The sequence below is a fragment of the Odocoileus virginianus genome, chromosome 26, assembly GCF_023699985.2.
Source record: "Odocoileus virginianus isolate 20LAN1187 ecotype Illinois chromosome 26, Ovbor_1.2, whole genome shotgun sequence".
NCBI lineage: Eukaryota > Metazoa > Chordata > Mammalia > Artiodactyla > Cervidae > Odocoileus > Odocoileus virginianus.
The window spans coordinates 44,859,562-44,878,150 of NC_069699.1; the positions used below are offsets into that span (position 1 = coordinate 44,859,562).

The 18,589-nt window shown below is 52.1% G+C and overlaps 2 protein-coding genes across 5 annotated transcripts in view; one reads left to right on the top strand and one right to left on the bottom strand.

Moving 5' to 3' along the window:
* Nucleotides 1–13,471, bottom strand: part of NISCH (nischarin) — a 66,392-nt gene extending 52,921 nt beyond the window's left edge. For 2 of the 4 annotated variants that reach the window (XM_020874194.2, XM_070455976.1), the window contains exons 1-6: nt 13,228–13,471; nt 11,076–11,159; nt 10,240–10,422; nt 1,888–1,936; nt 731–894; nt 232–327 (exon numbers count right to left, since the gene is read on the bottom strand). In XM_020874194.2, coding sequence (XP_020729853.1) covers nt 232–327; nt 731–894; nt 1,888–1,936; nt 10,240–10,422; nt 11,076–11,159; nt 13,228–13,323 — 672 coding nt within the window. In that variant the 5' untranslated portion in view covers nt 13,324–13,471. Of the gene's footprint in view, nt 1–231; nt 328–730; nt 895–1,887; nt 1,937–10,239; nt 10,423–11,075; nt 11,160–12,078; nt 12,117–13,227 lie in introns of those variants that run through there. The other 2 variants (XM_020874192.2, XM_020874193.2) reach the window with 2 other exon arrangements.
* A 1,772-nt stretch (nt 13,472–15,243) lies between these two features.
* Nucleotides 15,244–18,182, top strand: TNNC1 (troponin C1, slow skeletal and cardiac type). Its single transcript, XM_020874297.2, has 6 exons — nt 15,244–15,322; nt 16,753–16,783; nt 17,001–17,147; nt 17,410–17,524; nt 17,753–17,889; nt 17,971–18,182. Exons 1-6 carry the CDS (start codon nt 15,299–15,301, stop codon nt 18,000–18,002), a joined length of 486 nt encoding a protein of 161 aa, XP_020729956.1. The 5' UTR covers nt 15,244–15,298; the 3' UTR covers nt 18,003–18,182.
* The last annotated feature ends 407 nt before the right edge of the window (nt 18,183–18,589 follow it).

Genomic DNA, 18,589 nt, shown 5'->3' on the forward strand with positions numbered 1-18,589 from the left:
TGCAGACCAGCCAAGAGCAGCAGAAGCTCCTCTCTCTCTGCCTCCACAGCGCCTGACTTCCCTAAATGGAATCTGCCACAAACTGACAGACACAAAAGCAGCAGTGCCTTACAATTAAATCCAGACACTCAACCTCAGGAACACTCCCTAGCCACAGACAGAATGGTCAGAAATCAGCCCATCCTGCAGAGGGCACAGTCCTGCCTGCACTCCAGGGGCCCTGGGCCTTACCTCCACCTGATGAAGAGACTTGAATATGGACAGATCAAAAGGCAGGAGCTGCTCCTGAATGTTGCTGGTCCCAAAAGGTCCTTCTGTGCCAGAAACCTACAGCCAAATAAATGGTGGGAATTAGGGATGCTGCTGCAACCAGCACTTCCCACCCATGTTCACCGAGCAGTGTGGCAGCAACTGCCAAACCCTGTCCAAGCTTTGCCAGGCCGTGAGGGGCAGTCTGGGCAAGGCCTCCCGCTCAGCACTTCATGATCAACAAAGCAGGCTAAAGCCAAGGTTCAAAGTGGGGGTCACTGGACTATGACTGCCCCCTAGTGCTCAGAGCCGGAAGCACCGTGCCCAGACCACCAAACGTCACCTTTTCCTCAGGGCCTGCAGGGTACACACACACACAAACACACCCCACACACTCCCCTGCCCCACCACACACACCCAAGTCACGAGCTGCGTGCCCACGACTGAGCAATTCCCCATGACCAGGCTCCCACAGCTTTACCTTAAGGTACTTAAGGCGACAGGTGAAGTCCAGGATGTGCCCCAGGTCAGTCTTGGCATCCCCGCTGGCGCACGTGGGCTTCCCTTGCTGCAGTTGCTCAGTGACTGCATAGAGCTGCAGGGGTCCGATGGCGAAGACCTCGCCGGCCCCCAGGAGCTGTTCTCCTGCAACAGCCACAGCCCAAGGGGTGAGCACTGGGTCCCAGCCCCGCTGTGCGGCCAGGGCACCTGCCCACCCGGCCAACAGTGAACAAGCACTGGGCCGGCACCCGTTATGCACACCGAGTCAGGACGAAGGAAGGACCCTCCTGAGCATGCAGAAGCGGCCTCCCTCCTGGGCTGACAGCTCAGGGTCAACCCGGGACACGTGATTACAAAGGAGGGAAGGGCCACAGAAATTTGCACTGGGGAGCCTCTGCAAGGTGAGACTGAGTTAAAAATCTGAGGCCCTGGGCCAGGAGAAAGCCAATGCACGCAGCACTTAGGGCCACGGGCCCATGCTGTAGCCTCTGAGACGTAGACGTCTTAAGGTTAGCTAAGACCTAAGGTGTCAGCACAGTACAGGGCCTGAGAGCAGGAGGGGATTCTGAGCCAGACAGACTGGTGTTTGGTCCTCCTTTTGAGCTTTCCAGCCATGTACCCTCACACAGGTAACTGGGCCTCTCATCCTCAATGTCCTTGTCTGGCCCTCTTTCAGGGGAGCAGTAAGATACAAACAGAAGTCTGGACCACAAGCACTCAGAACATCTTAGCTACTGTTACTGTGCTCTGAGGCAGGGTCATGACCCCAAGGCGGCTTGGGTGCCATCTGAACACTTTTAGGTAAGAACAAACCCAGTGCAAGAGGGCAGCATGCCACCCACCTTCCAGAACTGCATCAGAAGGCCCTGGAATACAACCTGAGTCTGAGAGTAGAGCCCCCGAGGACAGGGGCCCAGGGGCCCTAGGGTGAAGAACACAGCTCCTCAGACTTGCAGAGCAGACAGGTGCATAGGCCTGCCTGTGGACCAGGTCCAGGGATTTGGGGAACCCTGGGGAGGTGGGTCCTGGCTAGAACTCACTTGGCACAGAGCCAAGTGATGGGAGTTCCAGGCCCTTGGCTGCCTGACAGGGCTAGCCAAGTTGCATCCAGTATTTCAAGGACCCCTGGCCATATACCTTTTTCAAAGAGTTCCTCAGCCAGTGCTGCAGTGATGCCATTAATCTCCTAAAGAGAAAACAAAATCCAGTCAGGATATTCCCCTGCTCCCCACCACTGGGAGTTGCACCTTTCCTGCCATCTACTCCCTCCACTGCTGCAAAGCCAGCTCTCCAGAAGTAAAACAAAACGGAGAGAGTAAATCTAAAGTGAATCAAGCAGCTCAGAAAGGGAAACAGTACTTCCAGTTACGTGGATATCAGCTCCAAGGCCACTCAGCACAGGCTGAGAACTCTAGGCCCAGGAGACCGCAAAGCCTGGCCATGTCAGGCGCTGGCTGGGAAGTCAACAGCTCCCAAAACTGGCCTTGGGAGATTACTAAGAGAGGCAGGGCAGACAGATAATCCTGCTTCCTCTGGAGAAGAGGTTCCCACTACCCTGGTGGGGGAAAAAAAGGCCTCACAGAGCCAGCCCTGCCTGGGAATGACCATTTTTACTGACACTCAAGTCCCACAGGTATCTGAGGAAAGAGTGAGCACCGGCTCTCTTCCTGTGCCGTCCCTCCAAGGCTGGTGACAGCACCACTGAGGCCAGGGTCATGAGAAAGAGGCAGGAAAGGATTCCCTTTTAGGGTGATGGGGTAAAGGCAGCACAAGAAGGATGACCTTCAATCACATTACCAGCTCATGTGCTGGGTCTCAATTCACATCAGGCAATGGCCTAAGGGCTCCCCACCAAGAGGCTCACTCAATCCTCCCGACGCCTTAGTCCAGGAGGCTCTTATTTTGAATCCTATTTCACAGGTAAGCAAACTGAGGTGGAGACATGCTGTGACCCTCAATGTTACATGGCAAGAAACTGCCAAAGCCACACTTCCAAGTGCTTAGCCGTGAAGCCTCTCTCAGTACACAGCTGACTGCCTCAGCATTTTAGGGGTTGTAACCGTGGGGTTGCCAGAGCCCCAGGGCTTGCAACCCCACATCCTGCAGGTAAGAACATTACCTAATTGACAGATGGCAGCCAACAAGACTTCTGTAAACAGGTCCAGATGAAAACTGCACAATCACCTTTGTAACTTACAGGAATACCTCTGCCACGAGGACATACAATTAGTGTGTTTACAGAACCTGAAAAGCACCAGGCTGCAAGAAACAGATGTCCTTCTCCTGTTTTTCTATTGTTCACTTCTTGCTTACCTTTTACACATAAAGGATACCCTGATGGTTGTTTATATGCTGCAAATACCTAAGTATCTTTTCTTTGTCTGTGTGTTCACACCGGTTCTCCTGACAGAGAGAGGTTTGTCAAGTTTACATTTTTTTTAACATGTGATTCTTTTCCTTTATGACTTCTGGGACCTCCTTCCCAACCAAGTGTTTTAAGATTATAAAAACACTCCCCTAATTTCTCCTTTTAGTACTCTAAGATATCTGTTATTAAAAAAAGGTGCTTATTTCATCTGCTTGAAATTCAGCTTGTATGACACTAATTCCCCCTTATTCTCACAAATGAACAAAAAGCCAAAGGGAGAAAAATGAGCGAACACAGCTCCACTGTTAGGGGGCTCAGAGTCTGGCAAGACACACGGTCAAATGTGAAAGGGCCACCAGAAGGATACAGCAGGCTCTGAGCCAGAGAGGCTCCAGTGAGTGAGAGGACAGGCCATCAGTTCACTCAGAAGTTCAACTTCAGTCTCCTGCAACAATTCAATTGCTGGGCAGTTACTTCCTCGGCTGCTATGAAGAACAGAAGATCAGGAAGACCGTGGAATGACCCAGAGACTCATTTCTCTACCTACACTCTGAGAACCAAGCCCTGTCTCCAGATCAGCACTTCCCCATCTGGCGTGCAGTCAGAATCGCCCATCGCCTGGACAGCCTTGAAAGACAGACTCCCGAGAGGCTTTCGATCCGCACCCACCTCCAGTCCCCAAGAGCAGCTCCCCAGCCTCTCCAGTCCCAGCAGGGACACTAGGTCTCACAAAGGAAACGGGCCCCCAGCCCACGCTTAGTACCAGCAACACTTATCCTCAAAGTTACATTTCTTTGGGCAGCTGGCACCAACACCAGCCCAGCTGAGGAGATAGGCCTGGAATTTCCGAAAGACAAAGAAAGTTGGGAGATAGTGAGGGCCAAGGACTCGTGCTAAACAAAGAGCATGTTTCCATTTCTGAGCAATCTAAAAAGTAGACAATTTCTTCCGCCCCTCCCCTTGGGCTCCAGGAAGCACTCCCTGCAGCTATACCAGGCAACACTATCTACTCAGTTGCCTTGGCTGATCTTCACCTTGAGAGACTCTTAATCAAAGGGGAAACAAAGGCCTCAGTCCCAAAATCCACAGCATAGGTCTTTTCAGAGAAGCATTTTGTCGGCTTCCTCAGAGTGCTCTGGTTCAACTGTGGCCTTGTGGCCAAGGTTGGGCCTTGCTCCTGCTAGGAGGAAACGGGGGCATTGATGGGTCCCAGTTAAAGTTCCTGCAGATTCTGCCCAGAGGTACCTCTGCGAACGGGTACTCCCCCACCCAAACACACTCCACCCAATCCAGCTGAAGGGACTTGAAATACTTCAGGGACCCACAGATTTCTGAACTGAAATACCCTATTAAAAAAAAAAAACAAAACAGCAGGGAGCTTCTCTGGTGGCTGAGCGGTAAAGAATCCACCTGCCAATGCAGGAGACATGAGTTTGATCCCTGGTCTGGGATGCTGCTGCATGCCAAGGAGAAACTAAGCCCATGCACCACAACTATTCAGCCTGTGCTCCAGGCCCAAGAACCGCAACTACAGAAGCCCGTGCGCCCTAGGCCCCATGCTTTGCAACGAGAGAAGCCACCGCCATGAGAAGCCTATGCCCCACAATGAAGAGCAGCCCCCACTTGCCAGAAGTAGAGAAAGTCTGCCTGTAGCAATGAAAATCCAGCACAGCCAGAAATAAATAAATTAAAATTTTAGAAGATATTCTTTATACTTCAAAAAATTTTTCAATTAAAAAAAAGAGGGGTTTAAAAGCTGTAACACCCACTTGCAAACATGTTACATTCCAATCAATCAGCCACCTGCCAGGGTCACGTGCTGGTTTGCACCCCTGAGCAGCACCCTTGTAGTGCAAGTTGCTCAGTTGGGTCCAACTCTTTGTGACCCCATGGACTATATATATAGCTCATGGAATTCTCCAGGCCAGAATACTGGAGTGGGTAGCCTTTCCCTTCTCCAGGGGATCTTCCCAATCCATGGATTGAACCCAGATCTCCCACACTGCAGGCAGAGTCTTTAACAGCTGAGTCACAGGGGAAGCCCAAGAATACTGGAGTGGGTAGCCTATGCCTTCTCCAGGGGATCTTCCCAATCCATGGATTGAACCCAGATCTCCCGCACTGCAGGCAGAGTCTTTAACAGCTGAGTCACAGGGGAAGCCCAAGAATACTGGAGTGGGTAGCCTATGCCTTCTCCAGTGGATCTTCCCAACCCAGGAATCGAACTGGGGTCTCCTGCACTGTAGGCAGATTCTTTACCAAGTGAGCTATGCACACATATGCACCACGCACTATTAGGCTGCGGTTCGGACACCACTGCTCTGACAGCATGTCAGTACATGCAGGTCTGTGAACCCCCTGCAGCACAGACCCTACTCAATGGATAACCCCAGGCCAGTCCAATGCTCCTGCTTGGCATAGGCTTGAGCGCAGTTTGTGTGTGTCAGTGGGGCATTAACGAGGGACTCAATTACACATCACTGTGTGGTTTACACACACACACACACAGGGGTCGGAGTCCTTGATAACTTATTTCATGCCTATATGAGGCACAACAGCAGAAGTCAGAAACACTGTGTGCATAAAAATTCCCCATTGAGAGATTCAAGCCTAAACTTTGGCTGAAGAGAGCTCCAGGACTATAAGTAAGCCACAAGGATGTCTGTTATCATTTACAGCCTGTATTTTGCAACTAAAACAAACGACCAAAAGCTACCTTTAGGATGGTAATGGTTCTATCCTACTCTGGTTTCAAATTTCAAAAAGTGTTTTTGTTCTGCCCAACTGGTTTCAAGATAACAAAATAATATAAATGCCACCTTTGACAAGAAGTGAATGCATTTCCTAACTAGAATAGCTGGCACTAGCTGGGACCCAGAGAGCCCCCGCCATAAGCCCAGACCTCTTCTGGGCTCTTCACCTTCACTGCAGAGTCTCCTGCAATTCCGAAGGGCGCAGGATCATCCCCCTCCAACTCACAAGAGGAACTGAGACACACAGAGGTTCCATGACTGCCTTTGAATAAACTGTCAGGAAGCTGCAGGGCTGGGAGACAAACTCGGCTCTGCCTGCCTGTCAGACAGCCTGCTCCAAAGTGGTGGCCCCAACCTCACACCATATACAAAAATCCATTCAAAATGGTTAAAGTCCTAAATACAAGAGCTAAAACTGTAAAACTCTTAGAAGAAAAACATAGTTGTAAATCTTTGTTATCTTGGATTAGGCAATGGTTTCTTACCTACAATACCAAAAACACAAGTGACTGGAGGGGAAAAATGGGTAAACTTCATCAAAATTGAAAACTTGTGTTTCAAAGAATATGATCAGGAAAACGAAGACAATTCACACAATGAGAGAAAATATTTGCACATCATATTTCTAACAAGGGTTTAAATATCCAGAGTATACAAAGAACTACAACTCAACAACAAAAACAACCTAATTTTTTGAGACGTAAAAGATTTCAATATCTTTATCTAAAGAAGATATACAAATAACCAACAAGCACATGAAAAGAAGCTCAACATTATTAGTCATTAAGTAAGTGAAGTCGCTCAGCCGTGTCCGATTCTTTGCGACCCCATGGACTGTAGCCCACCAGGCTTCTCTATCCATGGGATTCTCCAGGCAAGAATACTGGAGTGGGTTGCCATTTCCTTCTCCATTAGCCAAATGAAAATTGAAACCACAAGACACCACAGGTACACCCATGAGGATGGTTACAGTAGAAGTGAACAGTAGCAAGTGTGGGCAAAGACAGGGAAACATAAGAGCCTACACATTGCTGGCAAGAATGCATTGGGCTGGCCAACTCAATAAAATGGTGCAGCCACTACAAAAGAAAATTTGGCTGTTCCTCATAAACAGAGTTATCATACAATCCAGCAATTGTACTCCTAGTATACACCCAACAGAAAGTATATTGTATATCCTTTAGTTGCTAAGTTGCATCTGACTCTTTTTGTGATCCCATGGAGCCAGGCTCCTCTCTCCATGAGATTACCCAGGCAACAATACTGCCAGTCCCTTCTCCAGGGCATCTTCCTGACCCAGAGACTGAACCTGCATTGTCTGCATTGGCAGGTGGTTTCTTTACTACTGAGCCATCTGGGAAGAAAGTATGGGTCTACACAAAAACATGAATGCTCTCAGCAGCCTTATTTAATAAAAGCCAAAAACTGGAAGCAACCTAAATTAGTCCATTAACTCATACATGGACAATATATGGTATTTCTAAACAATCTAATAGTACTTGACCATAAAAGAACTGAAGTACTTACTTTTGCTTACAATATGAATGGACCTTGAAAACACTATGCTAAGTGAAAGTCACAAAAGGTCACATATTGCAATGAAATGTTCATAATATGCAAACCCATATATTATGAAAGCATTAGTGACTGCTGATGGGTACACAGTTCCTTCCTGGGTGATAAATGTTCTGGAATTAAGACAGTGGTGACAGATGCACAATTTTGTTAATATACTAAAAACCACAGACTTGTACACTTTATAAGAGTGAATTTTGTATGTGAATTATATACCAAAAAAAAAAAATCCACACCTCAGCCAAATAGGGTTCCCTGGGTCCACCCTATCCAATGTCAGCCCCACCGGAGGTGGACTACACTGGGAGTAAATTCAGAAAGGACATCGATGGGGCGAAGGTTACCAGAAACCTTCCCTAAGGGCTCCCAGTCTGTAAAAAAGCTGCCAAACCTTTTGGGCCCTGTCTGTCCAAATTCATTTTAAGATCTAATACAGTGATTCCCAATCAGGTGCAATTTGCCCCTCAGGCAGTATCTGGCAATGTGTGAGACACTGCTGGTAGTGACAACGTGGTGGATGGGGGGCAGACTGGCATCCAGTGGGCAGAGGTCAGAGACGCTGCCCAACACTGCACAGAGCAGCCCCCACACCAATTGTCTGGTCCAACACATCAATAGGGCCACAGCGAAGCAACCTTGATTTAGTTTAAAGATGGATTGATCACTTTTTTTAGAACTCTGGATTTATATAACCAAGGGCCCCTTCTGATAATAATTATTTCAAATATGTTCAAACTGCTCCAAGCAGTAGAACACGCCTCAAACCAGAACCACCACAGGTGTAGGGCAGGCCCAGGCCCACCTCAGGCAAACCTATCTCCAAAGCAGCCCAGGACGCCTCTGGTGGCTCAGTGGACTCGAGTCTGCCTGCCAATGCAGGGGACGTGGGTTCGATTCCTGGCCTGGGAAGATTCCACAAGGCATGAAGCAACCAAGCCCGATCTCTGGGTCAGGAAGATCCCCTGGAAAAGGGAATGGCAGCCCACACCCTACTAAGCCTATGCTCTAGAGCCTGACAGCTGCAACTCCGGAACCTGCGTGTTGCAACCACTGAAGCCCGCGTGCCGAGAACCTGTGCTCCGCAACGAGAGGCCACCGCAGTGAGAAGTCCGTGCACCACAACCAAGAGTAGCCCCCACTTGCCACAGCGAGAGAAAAGCCCGCATAGCAACGAAGACCCAGCGCAGCCAAAATAATAATAATTAACATATAAAATTATTTAAAAAACAAAAAGCAGTCCACGCCTTTCCATGCTCAGAGGCAGCCAGGAGACGGCCTCAAAGGCCCGGGTCTTAAGCAATGAATTACACTTTAAACTTAAATAGCTAATCAAAGCTTTCTTAAAGTACAGCATTTCTTAAAACACTAACCAGTTTTCTGAAAGACTCACATAAGGAATGGACTTTTCTTTTTCACATAAGGAAAGAAAATGCAAAAAAAAAAAAAAGTCTACAGCAGGAAAACTATTGCTAACCACATATATTACTGGTACACGCCAAACAAAATCCAAAGATAGACACACATATATAGCTCCCATCTATAAATGCCACTCTTTTTTTCCACAGGGCTCCTCCGGCCCACTGCTAGTGCCATCACCAAATTTCCAGGTTCTATCTAACACTTCAAGAAAGGTTCAGCTGTCTCACTCCGAAAATATCTCAAGACAATTATTTTTTAAACAAGTTTTGCCTTTTAAGACCACAACCCAAAGGTCCCTTGCTAAAAGGCAAGCCTGAAAACGGAGTGGGTTGTTTTGGGTTTTTTTTCCTATCTTCATCACACAAAAGGAAAATAATTAAATGTAAATTATCCAAAAATCTACTACCTAAAAACAGCTCCTCGTAATACTTTGATGTATAACCTTCTAGAATTTTCCCAAATATATTTATACAAACTTTTTAAAATAAAAATAAGACCATACCCTAATACCATTTTCTGCCCTTCTCTTCATCTAGTAATGTATTTCTTTTCCTACATCAACAAATCCACAGACACATCATCATTTTTCTAGCAGCATAATATCCAACTCCATGCTAGCTCCCTTTAATTTTTTTGTTTTTTAAGTCACCTCCTATGGGGCTTTTGACTGTCTTCAGTATCTTGTTATAATTCTGGAGTGACTACCTTTACACCTATATCCTTTTCTCAGTAGCCCAGTCTTGTCCCTTAGAATAAATTCTCAGGAATGAAATTACTGGGTTGTTTAACGTTTTGGTTTCACACTGCACCCAACTTCCCTCCTTGAAGTGTGACAACTCATACTGTCACCAGCAGCCCATGACCGTTGTTCCTCCATCCAGAAGGGAGTGCAGAACTGCCCTGAGACGTACATTCCCATTGGAGGACGACACCTACCCTCACTCAGCACCTTGGACTCTGACGATGCCCTAAGATGGCAATATTCTGCCCAAACAGTTGGATCCCTTAGTTAGTTTTGAGCTGGGAACCAACAATTCAACAACAGTCGATGCCAGGTGTCAGCTGTTTCTAATCTAACCCCATCCACTTGGATGGAAACCTTGCTCAAACACCCACAGGCTGTTTTTGCTCAACAAAACGGCTTGCAGTGGAGGAAGACCTCTCTGTGGCCAGAGCTGGTCAGCCTAATTTAAGGCAAATCTGTTTATGAACACGCTCTGTCTGAACCCCAGCCCGCCAGGATGCTCCTCCATCTTCCAAGCTCAGGCTCCAACTCCAGCCTACCTCTCAAAGTTGAAGTCTACAAGGCTTGCTACCTGGAGCTCTGGAGGCTGGAGGCTTGCAGGCGAAGGAGAAAACCCAAGAGGAACTTACGTAAAAGTGGAAATGCAAGAAGTGGGCCAGCACTCTGGGGGCCACGTCAGGGAAGGTGGCCAGGAGTGTCTGGAGATAAGTTTCTAGATCCTTCTCTCTCTTTTCCACCAAGCTCCTGGAGTTTTTCCCAATTATCTTTTTGGGCGGAAGCAGACTTCTATCAATCTTCTTCTCTGCAACAAGCTGTAAGAAAACATAAGCATGTCAACCACAGACCAAGAGGTTCTGTAACTGTGCAAGGCCAAGGTAAGCAGCTGAGGGCAGGTGCTCGCTACGAAGCTCATCATGGCAGGAGTACCACAATTAGTGATCAAACTAGTGCACCTGGGTTTGGCCTCAAGTTTAATTAGCACTCGAAACACCAATACAATTCTAGACAATGAGTTCCACCAAAAGACTTTGGAGACATTTAGGAAAGTAATACCTCCAAGTCCCTGAAGTCACCATCTTCTCCAAACCACACAATTTTCACGCTACAAATGACCCAGAGAAAGGCAGTTCTCTCCAAATGCAAAGAAAGAATTACAGCCAGATACGAAAGCACAGGTTCTGGAATAGGTATACTCAGGTGGAACAAGTTGAAGCCTGCTCCCTCCCCTGGCAACTATCCCAGCATCTCATATCCTAGCTACAACTGTCAATCTGACAATTGAAGTTCAAATACACTCCTTGCACACTGTCTCATGCAAGGGCTGAACTCCCAGGATCCAACGGGTTTGGTTGTTATTGTTTTTTTGCCATTTACATTAATAAACCAGCTTTGCCCTAGTACCAACCCGTGACTTGGCCTAAAAGCCCCCAAAGCCCTAAAATACAGGACCCCAATTCTCAATTACCTTTTCATGTAGGTCGTGGAAGTCACTGTAGCGGTGCTTGACTGTCCACTCATGGCTGCCATCAGTGATCTGGATGATGTAAACCTAAGAGGGAGAATAGCCCTTGCCTAGCCAGCAATAAGGAAAGTGCCACCCTACCCTCAGCAATAGCTGCAGGACACCCAAACCCCCCAGGCCAAAGTTAAGCTGCTCCGGCCCACCAGCCTCTGTACTGACCCTTGCTGAGAGGCAGGGGCCCCCTTTTAGCCTCTTCCATGGCCCTAGCACTGGATCTGGCAGGCATACGGGAGAAGTCTGACCCTTATCCAACAGTGAGAAACAAAACAGGCAGCTATCATATCAAGTAATCTCTTCAGTTTTTTAACTCCAGCCTCCATGTAATTCAAAGTCCAATCCAACCTGAGCTGCAAGAAAGGCTTTCCTTCTGAGGCAAAACAGGGTCAGGTTTGGCAGGATCAGCTTTTCCGCTTCAGTTCTTTCTCAGGAGCCCTGACTATATCCTAGATGCAAGTCCTTTTCCAACGCTTTCAGCTGGTTCAGGAGCTGAAAACAGCCAGGAGTCAAGGCACTTAGAAGCTGAGAGGACGGCAGTGATAGATAATTAAGCCCTAACAGAAGGGAACGCGCCAGGAAGACCTGTGTTCAAAATCTGGTTCTGCCATTCCTGGCTATAGTTTATGTATGTATGTCAACCTATGTAAGTGACTGGCAGCCTTAAGTTCTCTGAGCCTCAGTTCCCATCTTAAAATCTGGGAGGATTAAGAATCAAAGGTAATGTATGCAAAATGCTTTGTAAAGGGCCTGACATGTAGTAAGTGATCAATCAAAGGCAGGTGTTGATAATTATTCAACTCAGCATACCCGCACAAAAGGACACAAAATCACCACCTTCCCAACATCCATTCAGAGGACCTCAGCCCTGTGGACTAGGAGAGCTTTTTGGAGCTAACCCTCCAGGTGGATGCAGTGCATGCGTGATGTCTAACCAGAGCTAAGCCCTCACCTGGATTAGGCCCCATGGTCCTTGCATCGTGCCCCTCTCTGCAGCATGCAGGGAAGGGGGAGGAGAAAATAATCAACTCAACTGAAGCCTCCACTGAGGAGCAGGCCTGTGGCTCCAGGATCCGTAGGAGCCCCTCCACAGCCTGACCATTTCCCTCCCCCTCCTCCTGCCCAGGAAAGGAGAAAGAGCCAGAAAAATGATCCTCAGGAGGGTTAGGATGAGGGCCAAGGAGGTGGGGTGAAGGCAGAGCCAAGCCCCCTTCCCCAACTCACCACAATCCCAGAACAAAGGACAGGAGGCTGAGAGGTGCTCAGGCCACCCCCACCTTGGGGCCAGTCCCTGCTAGGCAGCCTACCAGGCCCACAGGCGCCCAAGCCCACCCACACCCAGGAGGGCCTCCTACTTCATGACAATCTGCAACTTCTCCCCTTTTCTATCCTGCATCTCTGCCACAGCCTTGAAGTGTGCGTGGGCAGTGTGCTGCTCGAGCTCACCCCACAGTCCAAAGCCATGAAGACCCCTAAGCTTCCGGGCTCTTGGACTCTCAGTCCTGAGCCACCCCCTCAATTCCCGGGGTCTGGGCTCCACCCTCCTCCATTCTTGTCTCTGCCTGAGCGCCAAGGCCCCCAGATGCCCCCTTCACTTCTGAGCAAGTGTCAACTGCAACCCCAAGGGCCCCCAGATCAAGGCCCCGCCCCCTCTTTTTCTTCATGGCTTGCAGAGCCCTGACCCTTTCCGCTGATACCATCCGAAGACCCCCTTTCCTAATTCCCCTTCCCCGGGACCCCTTGTCACGTCCTCCCAGGCTGGCGCCCCTCCAGAGGAGCCTCCGCCTCAACCTGACCCCTCTCCTCTGCAGGCCTCCTTTATCCCTTGATCCTTCCTATCTCTAGCCTCCTTTTCTAAACGCACACCCTTTCTAAGCCCCCTTTCTGCGCCCCACCCCAAGACCCTTTTTCCAGACCTGCGAAGTCCAAGCGCCCGTTCCCCAGATTCTGCCACCCCAGGCCCCCTCCTCAAAGTCGCAGCGCCCCGACACCTTCCTCTCCAGCTGCGGGGCCAAGAAGCCCACCCCAACCCCCCGCCCCGACTCAAGACTCCGGGTTCCTGTCGCCACCTCCAGTTCGGGAGCCCGGGCCCCCAGCACACCGTATACGTGTCCACGAGCTCAGAGCCCACGACGCGCGCCTCCTTGGCCGGCTCGGCCTCCCTCTCGGGCCCGAAGCTGCGCGCCGCCGCCGCCATGTTCCGGGCTCGGTCGCCGCCGCCGCCGCCCGGCGCAGACTGGCAGCAGTAGGGGGCGGGGTCAGCGTCCCACCGCCCCCTGGCCCCCGCCGCCCCCCGCCCCCGGCGCGAGCAGTGCAGCCATGTTGGCCCCGCCGCCTTCTCGCGCCCCCGCCCCACTCCGCCCCGCGCACGTAATTGACAGCTGCGGCCCGCGGCGCGCGTGCGCAGGCCGCCAGGGATTGTTCGATTGCGTAATCGGTACCCGAGGGGCCCCGCCCGCCGCGCGCCTTGCAGCTCGAGAGAAACTGAGGCTCGGGCGGGAATTGTTCTGGGCTCTGGCACTCGAAGGGATGGCCCTGCACCTTCCGTGCTGCTCGAAGCAAGTCACTGCCACGCCTGAAACTTACTTTCCCTCTCCCCAAAAGAGAGAGTAATTACATCTCACCTAGCTCTTGGTCTCATTCCCTGGAGGACCCGAGTGGGTTGAAGAAGGAAGATCTGATTTGTACCTGGAGTCCGAAAAGGACAGAATAACTCTGGGCTAGTTCTTAACCTCTGCAAGACTCAAGAGATCTCTGTCAAATGGACTTTCTAGAGAACTGAGTGGGTTAATCCATGCAGTGGCTGACAGGCAAGACAGGGAACTGGTGTAGGCTCTGTGACTTCCCAGATGGGTCAGCGGTAAAGAATCCGCCTGCCAAACAGGAGGCGCGGGTTCCATCCCTGGGTCAGGAAGATCCCCTCGAGGAGGAAATGGCAACCCACTCCAGTATTCTTGCCTGGAAAAAATCCCATGGACAGAGGAACCTGACAGGCTACAGTCCATGAGGTCACAAAGAGTCAGGCACGACTGAGCCACTCAAAACCAGCTGCCTGAAGGACGTGGAGGGGTTAGGTGGAAAGGATATGTGCTGGCCATCTGGCACAAGACCCCCAGATGGTATCCTACCAGAGCTCAAAATGAGGGGGTAACAGATTGGCCCTGGACTCAGGAACTACAGTGCTGGAAAGGGGAAGCATGGGCACAGAGGAGCCCTAACCCAGGTCCAGAAGAGAGGTAGTAACCCAACTGGAGACGGAGAGTCTTACACAGATGAGCCATCTGTTGGTGTATTTGTTGACTGGTAGAGCGCAGTTCAGCCCAGACCTAGTACTTTTCTCCCTGAGGAGATGACAGGTCTGGGGACCGGCTCCTCTGGCACCCTTGGCAGAAGGGCTCCAGACCGCACTCTGCTGAGGTAGGTCAGTGCCTTCCTTCTCCACAAGTCCCACAGCACCATAATCCGAGCCTGGCATTCGAGGCTTCTCTTGGCAGGGTCCTACACTCCCGGCTTCTTCTTGCATACTGCTGCAGGAAAGTGAAGTCACTCAGTCATGTCCGACTCTTTCCGACCCATGGACCTAGCCTACCAGGCTCCTCTGTCCATGGGATTTTCCAGGCAAGAGTACTGCAGTGGGCTGCCATCTCCTTCTCCAGGGAATCTTTCTGATCCAGGGATCTAACCCGGGTCTCCCGCATTGCAGGCAGATGCTTTACCATCTGAGCCACCAGGGAAGCCCAGAGGGGTTTAGCTTAAGTCAGGAACTGCCAAGTCAGCCAGACCTGAGCAAGTAACCACCCCTCCAGGAGCCTCACCCACCTCCTTAGTTGGATAGGAGTTGAGTTGCTGGCCTGAGGGCCTGGCCTGGGGCCCACTACCTTGCAGCTCCTGCCTGTCCTGGACTCATGTTTTCATTCATTCCAAAAACGTTTCCAGAGAGTCTCCTGGGGGGATGGGGGGCAGAGGGAAAGAGCCCTGGTCCTTGTAGCCCTTCATCTGCTCCTTGCCCTGGGCAGAGGCCACAGGGACTCAGGCCAGTGTGAGATCACCAGGGCCAGGGGGAGGGAGTAGAGGACTGCAGGCAGGGGTGGGCTGGGTCGGGAATGCGGGGCTGGGCTATTTAAGCCGAGGGCCGCTGGCAACCCCAGCAGCCTGCCCTGTGAGCCGCCAGTATGGACGACATCTACAAGGCTGCGGTAAGAGATGGGCCTGGGCGGGGCTGGGGTGGGCGTACCCACTGGGGGCTCAGGGGCAAGACCACCCCAGGCAGGTGGTGGGGACCCAGGAGAGGGGCCACGTACTTTCAGCCCAGACCTTCAAGGGGCCGGTTGGTCTGGCATTCCAGAGTGTAAAAGAGGTGAAGAGTTTAGGATCTGGGGGGAACTGTCAGGGTTGGTGGAGGTGGACCTCAAAGCTATAGCATCATGTCCGGCCCTGTCTCCAAACGTCTGTAGTCTGTGTCACTGTCTCTGGGCCACACCTCTCTGCATTTGTGCCTCTGGTCTCTTTCCTAGTCTCTCTTTTTCCTCCCAAGCTCTCCTGAGGCTCTGTCGCTGTTTCCCTCTCCCCCTTGCTGCCCCTCACATTCTGCTTCTCACACATCCAGTCCCCCACCAGCCCCTTGGCTGACTGAAGATGCTCTGGAGGATGGGACAGGGCTTGTGAGCAGGGGGCTGCAGAGGGTTTTGAAGCTTGAGGAAGGCACAGAGGGACTAGGAGGCAATAACAGAACTGGGGCCCCAGCCCCTGCTCAGCCTGGCAGGCTCAGGGCTCAGTGGCTCAGCTAGGGGAAAGGGCTAGAGGGTGGTCACCTTTTCTTGGTCACCCCAAGTCCCTGCAGGGGCCACTGAGGGGCTTCAGATGCTATTCCATCCTGGGAGTGGGGGTGTTGCTGACCTCCGTCCGCCACAGAGACAAGGACATCTGACACAGCCAGCTGTCTGCAAGGGAACCCCTACCTCAGCTCCAGGAAATATGGCCCCCCTCCTGGGCAGGGAGGGCTACAGCTGGCTCTGGGGGGTGCCCCTGTCTTTTCTGCCGGAGTCTGTGGAGCTGGGGGAGGGGGCAGCCCTCCACCCCGTGCCCATACAAGGCCTGGCGGGCCAGGGACTAATTTTGGCTCTTGAGACACCAGGAGGCCAAGGGGCCAGATAACGTTGCCCCACCCCCTGCATGCCAGAGTCCCCAGAACAATCACCAGGTTTAACTTTGTCCCCCATTAAAAATAGCCCAGTGGCCACCCCGGTCAGGTTACAGCGGGTGGCTTTGCCCACCCCCACTGTGGTTTCATTGTCCCAACCTGAGGGACAGCTGTCCCTCAGGCCACCCAGCTTGGGTTTCAGCAGGGGAGCTAAAAGGGCACTGAGTGGTCAACTGACTATTGTTACTCGGGGTCACCTTGGTCCTGCAGAGGGTGCCCACCTGTCACCCTGGCCCTGAGCCCAGCCTCAGTGAGGCGAGCTGGGTCACCTCGGGGCTTTGGGGGCAGGGTGGGGGAACTGAGGCCTCTGCTCTGTGACCTGGGAATGGCCTACCTCTTCCCGGCTTCAGTCTTCCCACCTGTGGAATGGGCTGGTTTCCTCGACAGCAGCTAAGGCCTGAGCCGGAGACTTCTTTTCTTCTCTAGGTAGAGCAGCTGACAGAGGAGCAGAAAAATGGTGAGTGCCCCAACATGCATGTGGGGAGACAGCGGGGCCCAGCTGGGGGAGTGTGAGGACCCCAGGCTGCAGGCCCGAGGCTGGGGTCCCTCTCCCTGTCACCTCGGAGGTCTCAGAGGGGAGCGGGCAGGTTAGCAGGCGGCCCTAGGCGTCTGGCCTTCAGGGTACTTGGCTGAGCCATGCTGCTCTGCTTCCTCTCCTCTCCTGCTGGACACAGAGTTCAAGGCAGCCTTTGACATCTTCGTGCTGGGCGCTGAGGATGGCTGCATCAGCACCAAGGAGCTGGGCAAGGTGATGAGGATGCTGGGGCAGAACCCCACCCCTGAGGAGCTGCAGGAGATGATTGACGAGGTGGATGAGGACGGTGAGCCCTTTTGCCCCTCCCTAGGCCCCCAACTCTGGGGGGACTTGAACCCTGGCCCTGCCATTTATTACTCTGTGCCCTTAAAGGAGCTGTTTAGCCTCTGATCCTCAACCATGTCATCTATGCAATGGGCACAATAATCACACTCGCTTCACAGAGTCACTGGGAGGATTCAGTGAGAACACCACCGGGGTCAGTGTCCAGGGCAGTGCCAGCCACTCTGACCTCCGCCCTTTAATGGCTGTGCTGCCCTCTCCCCCAGGCAGCGGCACAGTGGACTTCGATGAGTTCTTGGTCATGATGGTTCGGTGCATGAAGGATGACAGCAAAGGAAAGTCTGAGGAGGAGCTGTCAGACCTCTTCCGCATGTTTGACAAGTGAGTGTGTGAGCCTGGACCTCCACCCCTGACCCTGGCAGAGCTGGGCAGAGAGGGGTCAGTTTTGTGACCTTGGGCCTCCATCTCCCGTTCTGCGCAAAATGAGGGAATAGGATGCCCCATCTCCCAGTGGCTCTTCCCTGCTTCCCAGGGTCATGAGCAGGGCTGTTTCTCCCCCTCCCCCTGCCCCTAAAATGGGCTCTGAGGCCCCTCACACCCAACTGGCAGAAATGCTGACGGCTACATCGACCTGGAGGAGCTGAAGATAATGCTTCAGGCTACAGGTGAGACCATCACAGAGGACGACATTGAGGAGCTCATGAAGGACGGTGACAAAAACAACGATGGCCGCATTGACTACGATGGTGAGTGGGTCCATCTGAATCCCCCTGCCCACGCCCTGCCCAGGCTCCACATCTGACCTATGCCTGTCCGTCTCTCCGCAGAGTTCCTGGAGTTCATGAAGGGGGTGGAATAGACACCAACCTTCACCCAGAGCTGCCTGTGCCACCTTCCAGCTCCAGCTGGGCCCTGGGACTGCGGGCAGAGGGCCAGGGTCCCCAGGATGTGAACTTGGGTGTGTCCTTGACGATGGGCCCTCCATGACTACCTCCCTCAGCACTGTCCTAGGAAATGCCAATAAAACCGTGCTCCTGGAGGCCTGGTGTCCAGCTTTCATTCCCCCATCTTCACCAGTGGCCTCTCTTGTCCTGGTACAGAACCCATGCTCTCACCACCCTTGCACCCCACCTTCTACAGCTCAGAGACCACCATGCTCCATACCCACCTGGCTCCTTTCTAGAACTGCTGGTGCCCAGGTTCCATCTCCAGCAGTTCCACACCTGGAGTCTGTGGTGGCCCAGGAATCTGAGTTTCACAGGCCCCTGGGGGCCATGGCTTTAGTCAGCCAGTTGGCAGCCGAAGGGTCCTATACTCGGAGAGGCCACTCAGCAGCAGGCCAGGCCCCGGATGCCACTTGGCAAAGCAGCCATGGCTCCTTCTCACGTCTGGTTGGGGGCAGCAGGGCGCTGGGGGGGGTCCTCGGGCCCGGGGCTCCAGTCCACC